At 47.3% G+C, this 9,380-nt stretch overlaps 1 protein-coding gene across 2 annotated transcripts in view; it reads right to left on the bottom strand.

Annotated features, from left to right (window-relative positions):
• cplane1 (ciliogenesis and planar polarity effector 1) overlaps positions 1-9,112 on the bottom strand; it is an 885,738-nt gene extending 876,626 nt beyond the window's left edge. For both annotated transcript variants that reach the window (XM_087975286.1, XM_087975281.1), the window contains exon 1: positions 8,908-9,112. In XM_087975286.1, coding sequence (XP_087831412.1) covers positions 8,908-8,988 — 81 coding nt within the window. In that variant the 5' untranslated portion in view covers positions 8,989-9,112. The remainder of the gene's footprint in view (positions 1-8,907) is intronic.
• Between the last annotated feature and the right edge of the window lie 268 nt (positions 9,113-9,380).

The following is a 9,380-nucleotide window of genomic DNA, read 5'->3' on the forward strand; positions in this document are numbered from 1 at the left end:
CAGTCTACTCCAATCAACTTTTGAAAGCTGTTGTGTCATACCATGAGAACTTGTCTTACTCCAATTGAAAACCTTAACTTTTATGGAAGTCTTATCCTTTTCCATAACCATTTTGAAACTAATTGAATTATGTTCGATAGACCTAAAGTGTTCCTCCACTTTCACTTCATTATGGGCGGCACGGTGGCACAGTGGCTAGCACTGCTGCCTCACAGCGCCAGAGACCCGGGTTCAATTCCCTGTAATTTGGTTATGAATTAAGAAATCTCACAGACAATCAAAACGCAAAAGCATTACTTAAACTTCATTGCATGAAGTAACCAGGGCAACACCCCTCGAGTAAGCAAGTTAAGCCTCACAACGCAACTGAGCTATTAGTCGGGGTGGAAGAGCACAGCAGGTCAGGCAGCATCCAAGGAGCAGCAAAATCAATGCTTCGGGCAAAAGCCCTTCATCAGGAATACTGAAGAGCTTTTGTCCGAAACGTCGATTTCCCTGCTCCTCGAATGCTGCCTGAACTGCTGTGCTTTGCCAGCACCACTCTAATCTAGACTCTGGTTTCCAGCATCTGTAGTCATTCTTTTTACCTAACTGAGCTATTATCCAATTAATATTGGAATTTAGCTACAATTCCAACCAACAGCCAGGGGTCAATCCTTGTGCCATGGTGTTCTCCAGAGTTCTGTTACTGAAGAATCCTGAAAGTGAATTCTGATAGCATTTTCTGTCCTGTGAACTTTCTGAGGTGACATTAGTTAAGATCCTTTTGATCCGTTCATCCACAATACTGATTACACTTCTGGAGTCATTAAAGCTTGCTTTCTCATGAGGAGCAGCTCGCCTGTTCCTGGTTACATTGGGCGGCACGGTGGCACAGTGGTTAGCACTGCTGCCTCACAGCGCCAGAGACCCGGGTTCAATTCCCGCCTCAGGCAACTGACTGTGTGGAGTTTGCACTTTCTCCCCGTGTCTGCGTGGGTTTCCTCCGGGTGCTCCGGTTTCTTCCCACAGTCACAAAGATGTGCAGGGTCAGGTGAATTGGCCATGCTACATTGCCCGTAGTGTTAGGTAAGGGGTAAATCTAGGGGTATGGGTGGGTTGCGCTTCGGCGGGGGGGTGTGGACTTGTTGGGCCGAAGGGCCTGTTTCCACACTGTAAGTAATCTAATCTAATCAAAATTAACTGTCTGTTCAAAACATAACTTTCCTGAAAATAACCCCTTTATCTCAGGGCACTCCTTCTGCAAACTGCTCATTTGTCACAGGGTATCAAGCAGTGTTACCTCCTCTCTCCCAGGAGGCAGCTTGCTTATATTGCTTCGATTCCTTCATCTCGGCAACAGTTAATTAACATGTTGCTTTTATTTTGTTTTTCCACAGTTTCTCCTTGTCCCCTTCATCTCAGGAAACACTTTATTCCAGAAAAGAGTACTTGCTAATTCTTTCAATCCCTCAAGAATTATTGAAGTTTAGAAGTTTACACTATCACAATTCCTTTCATAATAAATACAGGTGGTTCTCCTGCAAGGCCGTGGTCGTGTTCCCATGCAACACCATCTTATAGAAAATCGTGCAATAGAAACAATGGGCCGATGGGAAAAACAGGATTAGGGGCAAACCACCAAAAGTACCAGCAAAAATTGAAACAAAAGTAGTTAGCCCAACACCACAGTGGCACAGTGGCACACTGCTGCCTCCCAGCGCCAGAGACCCGGGTTCAATTCCCACCTCAGGCAACTCTGTGTGTAGAGTTTGCACATTCTCCCCGTGCCCGTGAGGGTTTCCTCCGGGTGCTCCAGTTTCCTCCCACGATCCAAAGATGTGCAGGTCAGGTGAATTGGCCATACTAAATTGCCCGTAGTGTTAGGTGAAGGGGTAAATGTAGGGAATGGGTCTGGGTGGGTTGCTCTTCCGAGGGTCGGGGTGGACTTGTTGGGCTGAAGGGCCTGTTTCCACACTGTATTCTAAATGATAGCACAGTCTAAGTAAATTTTGACCTGTTGTATGGTACTGTCTTGTACAATTCATCAGAATCTTCAACTGATGACTCTCGATTAGCATCTATACCTGCTGGCTGCACTACATTCTAGCCAGTCTCCTGATCCCATCCAACAGTAACACTGCACAAGTCAGATCCTAGAATGAAACCTGCCTTAATAGATCAAGGGTTGATTTTTACTTTATTTTGCTAAGTTTATCAAGTTTTTCCAGAGGGTTTCACATTGTGATGCTGAGGGATGTCTATCACCTTATTGTACAAAACCCATCTGATTTATTACCTACCCCAACCTTTGGTATCCCTCTCACACATTCTAGCACCATCATACCACATGCTGTTTCCAAAATAACTCAGCACTTCCTGGATATCTCAGAATTGATCAATATCTGTGATGCAGCACCATCTTTAAAACGATATTGTGCACCCAGAGAAGAGCTGTCAGCCCAGAGCTACCCTGCATGTTTCCTGACATTGGCCCTGAACATGGCAGACAATGGAAAATTGGGGCCTCTCTGTGGGCAGGGACATGGAGACGCTGCTGATGAGGATGAGGTGATGCAGGGGCAGGATGTACATTTCACCCAGGCCAGTAGAGGATGCCATTCTACTGGAACCACACCAACCTAGACCAGGGTTACCATATAGGCCAGTGTAATCTCAACCATCTGAAGGAATGCACACACTGTAGGAAGAAGATCAATGACCTTCTCCACTCTACCAATGGAAATGCCACCATCTTCTCGTGATACCTCACACTATCTCTGCTACTGTACCCACCATTTCCTGCAACATCTTCCCCACTCACTCTCATCCTCACTAACATCTGACCCTGACTAACCTGGAACTTCCTCTGCACAGCCTACTCAACCCCTCAAAACACCTCCACACGTGACCAAATGTAACAGTATGCCACCACTTTTCTCTCTGTCACCCACTATGTGCAGAGTTTCCTGACTCTCACCACCCTGAGCAGCTGATTGACCATGTCCAAGGCCCTGTCCTGGTACTGTTTGTGCAGTTGGTTACCATAGTGATGAGTCACTAAAACAGATTCACATAATTCTGTAGACATTCTTTAATATTTAAACATTTTTTTTTAAACTGAGAGAGAAAAAGTGCTGTTAATACAAACAGGTAAAAACAATGACTGCAGATGCTGGAAACCAGATTCTGGATTAGTGGTGCTGGAAGAGCACAGCAGTTCAGGCAGCATCCAAGGAGCAGGAAAATCGAAGTTTCGGGCAAAAGCCCTTCATCAGGAATGCAACTGTTAATACAAACAACAAAGCCAAGTTTCAAACTGCCCTCAAACTGCCCTCAGTCAATTCCAGTGAAATTTCGCTCTTATCACAACTCTAAATTTTTAAATTAACAGATTGCTCTCAGTTTCTTGTCCTCAGGCTGTAGAGACATTTTCACAATAATTTGCCAACTCCTAGCACAAACATTTCACAATATCTTTCACGAAGCTCTTCACAAGAAAGCACACGAACTGACGAGCAAGTGATACTGATGCGGAGTATAGTCTTCCATGCACTGCAACACCTCCTGCCAAGGATGAGAATCGTGTAACAGCAAACAAGAGTTCGCTTTATAAAAAAAAGGCAGCAATTCACAAATCATGTTTCATAAACTTGCGTTATAGGGGAACTACCTGTTGGAAAATTCCATCTTCCCATCACCTGCTATAAGTGCATTCTAGCTTTCTGCAATTCCTGCACAAGGAAACCCAGACCCCACTGCACCAAAGGACTCTGACATGTCTTCCCATTTAGATAATAAATGTCATTTTTACTTTTCTAACTAAAATTGACAACCTCACACTAAGGAGATCGTGATCAACAAAGCCCTCATCGCATCTCCTCCATTTCCTGCACTTGTGCCCTCAAACCACAACAAGGATAGAGTCCCCTGGTCCTCACATTCCAGCCCACTAATCTCCAAGTCCAACACATCATCCTCTGCCACTTCTGCCACCTACAGTCTGACTCATCACCAAAATGATATTTCCCATCCCAGCCCATCTGCTTTTCAAAGGGACCTTTCCCTCTGTGACTCCCTCATTAGTCCACACTCCCACCAACCACTCCTCCACACCTGCAACCTTCCCTTGCAGTCGCAGATGCAAAACCTTCCTCCCACATCGCCCCCATCACCTCCATCGAAGGCCCCAAAGAATCATTCTATGTCCAGCAGAGATTCGCATGCATTTCCTCGAGCCTGATTTATTGCATCCATTGCTCCTGATGTGATCTGCTATACATGAGAGAGGCCAAGTGCCAAATCGGGAACTGATTCAGGGAACATTTCTGGCCATATGCTCCAATCAACCCCACCTTCCAGCTGCCATCCATTTCAACTTCCCCTCCCACTTCCCCGACGACATATCCTGGGCCTCCTCCACTGTCAAAACAAGGCTATAGGCAAACTGGAGGAAGAACGCCTCATCTTCTACCTTGACAGCTTACAACTATATGGCCTTCACATAGAATTCACCAGCTTCCAAATCTCATGTCCCCCCCACCTCATCCCAGGCCCAGCCCTCCCTCTTTTCCCCACCCCCTGAGCCTACTTGTCCACCTTCCTTCCCACAAAGCCACTCCACCTTTCCTTCTGACCTGCATCCACCTATCACCATCCCACCCACCTTTCCTTTAGCCTCACTCGCATCCTATTTACTTCTCAGCCCCTTCCCCAGTCCTGATGAATGTTTCAGGTCAGAACCTTCGACTCCCCTTCTCCTCTGATGCTGCTTGACCAGCAGTGCTTTCTCTAGCTCCACACTTTATCCACTTTAACCTCACACTAATCCATGTTAAACATCATCTTTCGGGTTTTGGCCCATTCATCTCACCGACAGCACGGTGGCTCAGTGGTTAGTACTGCTGCATCACCATGTGAGAGACTCAGGTTCAATTCCAGCTTTGGGTGACTGTGCAAACTGCATACAGATCTTCTCCCGCTGTCTGCGTGGGTTTTGTCTGGATGCTGCAATTCCCTCTCACGGTCCAGGGATGTGCAGGCTGGCTGGATTAGTCATGGGAAATGTAGGATTACCTTGCATATTAACCTTTTGGCCGGCACCCTATCAAATGCCTTCTGGAAGTCCAGATATATACATCTAGAGGACCCCCAATGTGTACATTGCTTGACATATCTATGAAGAACTCGAGCAAATTAGTCAAACATGATTTCCCTTCATAATACCATGATGTGGAGATGCCGGTGTTGGACTGAGGCAGACAAAGTTAAAAATCACACAGCATCAGGTTATAGTCCAACAGGTTCAAAAAGCACATAATCTGTAGGCAGTCAGTCTACATGACATTTTATAAATTCCTACTTTGGAAAGAGAATCAGTCTGACTCAAGATTAGGATGCACACAGACTCTAACCTCACACCTTTAATGCATTGTCTGAGCTGAGATGTCAATTTTTTTGATAACACCTGAAATTATCTTGTGAATGTGACTTGAAAGAAGTTCTGGGATTTACATATGAATGAAACAAAATGTGCAACCCATTCTAAATGATGAAAGCCTGAACAGCAATCGAGGTTTGTTCAATACATCACACCAGTTGTATGACATTTTAACCTTTTACTATAAACTCTGCATCCTACGTATCCTGCCCCACTAGCTACCTGACAAAGAAGCAACGCTCCGAAAGCTTGTACTTCCGAATAAACCTGTTGGACTATAACCGGGTGTTGTGATTTTTAACTTTATAAAACCATGCTGACTCTGAGATTGATCTTGGGCTGATATCCAACTCAGTATCCTGTTTTCAATTTCTCCCCACATCCTTCAACCTTTTTTGCCTTAAGAACCATATCTAAATCCTTTGTGAAAACATTCAACATTTTGGCCTCAACGGATTTCTGTGGAAGAGAATTCCACAGATTCACCACTCTCTGGGGCAAGAAATTACTCATTTCAGTCCTAACTGGCCAACTGGTAACCTTAGACTGTGACCCCTGATTCTGAACTCCCCAGACATCTGAAACATACTGCCTGCATTCACCCCATCTAGTCCTGTTATAATTTGATAGGTTTCAATGAGACGGCCACTATGGGATAACAATTCCAGTGAATATGATCCTACCTGACCCAGTCACTCCTCATACATCCTTTCTGCCATCCCATGGTTATGTTCGACAGAGGAACCTCGATTATCCGACTATCGGATTATCCGAAGGAGACCCTGAGGTCCCGATAAAAACGTGATGTCAAAGAGCTGTTTCAATGCTGATCGCTTATTTTGTTTACAGGTACAATGATTAAAAACGAACTCGGCTCACTGCTGCCGAGAACAGTCCTGGACAGTCCAGGTACTATCTCCAAATTACTGACCTCCCGCGCCCTCTCTCTCTTCCCCCACACTTTCCCTGGAGTTCTACACAGGGGTGTACCCTAACCCCGCTTCCCCAGAAAATCTCTCCAACATTGACAGGGCAAAGGTGGAACTTGTCAAAATGTTGCAGTAAAAAGTTGTGTGCGTGTGCACACACTGTTTGGAGACTCACCCCACAAAGGCAGCAGCAGGCTGACTGTTGGTGCACAGTCCAGCTGCCCCGCCAGGGTGGGATGGGGGCATGGACAGGGGCAGGACGGTGGTGCATGGGCAGGGTTCGGGTAGGGTCGGACGGGGTTGGGGCAGACAGGGTTGGGGCGAACGGCTGGGGTTGGGGTCTCACCCACAGAAAACTCCGAGCCCCAGAGGAAATCAATTAACCGAATAATCAATTATCCGAATGAAATAGTGCCCGCCGACCTCGATCAGATAATCCACGTTCCTCTGTATATGGTTATGGTATCCAGAAGACACTAATAACTAAAACAGTGCGAGCTGATACTGGGGATGGCAGGACAGTCCTGAGAAGAAACTGGTTCGACTGAGCCTGTATTCACAAGAGTTTAAAAGGAGGAGGAAAAATCTGATTAAAATGTCCAAAGTTCTGACAGGGTTGGACAGATTAGATGCAAGGTGGATGCTTGATTTCCATGATTGGGGAGTCTATGACCAGGGGTCACAGTCTCAGGATACAAGTTAGAACAATTATGACTGAGACAAGAAAAACCTTCTTCAGTCAGATGGTGGTGAACCAGTGGAATCCTGCTCCTCAGATGCTGCCTGAACTGCTGTGCTTTTCCAGCACCACTATAATCCAGAATCTGGTTTTCAGCATCTGCAGTCATTGTTATTACCCTGTTTTAACCATTGGAATTCTCTAGCACAGAAAGCTGTGGGGACCAGGTCACTGAGTATATTGAAGAAAGAGATAGACAAATGTTTAAATTTTAAAAACCTCAAGTGTTACGAGGAGAGAGTGGGAATAGGACATTAAGATCGAGGATCAGCCATGATCACATTGGATACTGGAGGCAGCACGAAAGAGCTGTTCCTGGCTTATACATTATGATGTTTTGTGACTGTTTAAGAAGGACGGTAAAAACAAGCCAGGGAACTATAGACCAGTGAGCCTGACCTCGGTGGTGGGCAAGTTGTTGGAGGGAATCCTGAGGGACAGGATGTACATGTATTTGGAAAGGCAAGGATTGACTCGGGATAGTCAACATGGCTTTGTGCATGGGAAATCATGTCTTACAAACTTGATTGAGTTTTTTGAAGAAATAACCAAGATGATTGATGAGGGCAGAGCAGTAGATGTGATCTATATGGACTTCATTCAGGCGTTCGACAAGGTTCCCCATGGGAGACTGATTAGCAAGGTCAGATCTCATGGAATACAGGGAGAACTAGCCATTTGGATACAGAACTGGCTCAAAGGTAGAAGACAGAGGATGGTGGCGCTGGAGGGTTTTTTTTCAGACTGGAGGCCTGTGACCAGTGGAGTGTCACAAGGATCAGTGCTGGGCCCTCTACTTTTTGTCATTTACATAAATGATCTGGATGAGAGCATAAGAGGTACAGTTAGTAAGTTTGCAGATGACACCAAAATTGGAGGTGTAGTGGACAGCGAAGAGGGTTACCTCAGATTACAACAGGATCTGGACCAGACGGGCCAATGGTCTGAGAAGTGGCAGATGCAGTTTAATTCAGATAAATGAGAGGTGCTGCATTTTGGTAAAGCAAATATTAGCAGGACTTATACACTTAATGGTAAGGTCCTAGGGAGTGTTGCTGAACAAAGAGACCTTGGGATGTAGGTTCGTAGCTCCTTGAAAATGGAGTCGCAGGTAGATAGGATAGTGAAGAAGGCGGTTGGTATGCTTTCCTTTATTGGTCAGAGTATTGAGTACAGGAGTTGGGAGGTCATGTTGCGGCTGTACAGGACATTGATTAAGCCACTGTTGGAATATTGCGTGCAATTCTGGTCTCCTTCCAATCGGAAAAATTTTGTGAAACTTGAAAGGGTTCAAAAAAGATTTACAAGGATGTTGCCAGGGTTGGAGGGTCTGAGCTACAGGGAGAGGCTGAACAGGCTGGGCTGTTTTCCCTGGAGCGTTGGAGGCTGAGGGGTGACCTGATAGAGGTTTACAAAATTATGAGGGGGCATGGATAGGATAAATAGACAAGGTCTTGTCCCCCTGGGGTGGGGGAGTCCAGAACTAAAGGGCATAGGTTTAGGGTGAGAGGGGAAAGATATAAAAGAGACCTAAGGGGCAACCTTTTCACACAGAGGGTGGCTATGTTTGGAATGAGCTGCCAGAGGAAGTGGTGGAGGCTGGTACAATTGCAACATTTAAGAGGCATTTGGATGGGTATATGAATAGGAAGGGTTTGGAGGGATATGGGCCGGGTGCTGGCGGTGGGACTAGATTGGGTTGGCATGGACATGTTGGACCGAAGCGTCTGTTTCCATGTTGTACAGCTCTGTGACTCTATGTGAGAGTGAAGGATCGGGTTGAGCAGTGACACTGAGACTGAGTTTCCCATACCGCTTACCTCTCCGATCCAGGCGAGCTGAGGCCAAGGTTTCTTGTGCCTGATGCTGGTGGACAGCAGGACCTCCAGTTTCAGGTTCATGGTGAGATCCAGGAGCTCAGTCACAGGCCGACTCCTCACCCTGAGCAACTGCTGAGACTCGGAGGATCCACTCCGCCCCGGGAGGGGGGGGGGGGGACCCCACACTCACTCCCCGTGGGGGGGGGGACCCCGCACTCACTCCCCGGGGGGGGGGGACCCCGCACTCACTCCCCGGGGGGGGGGGACCCCGCACTCACTCCCCGGGGGGGGGGGACCCCGCACTCACTCCCCGGGGGGGGGGGGGGGGGACCCCGCACTCACTCCCCGGGGGGGGGGGGGGGGACCCCGCACTCACTCCCCGGGGGGGGGAGACCCCGCACTCACTCCCCGGGGGGGGGGGGGGGGGACCCCGCACTCACTCCCCGGGGGGGGGGGACCCCGCACTCACTCCC

This window comes from Chiloscyllium plagiosum, unplaced genomic scaffold (assembly GCF_037043375.1).
Source record: "Chiloscyllium plagiosum isolate Xiang-an unplaced genomic scaffold, Cpla_swu_hap1 HiC_scaffold_2, whole genome shotgun sequence".
NCBI lineage: Eukaryota > Metazoa > Chordata > Chondrichthyes > Orectolobiformes > Hemiscylliidae > Chiloscyllium > Chiloscyllium plagiosum.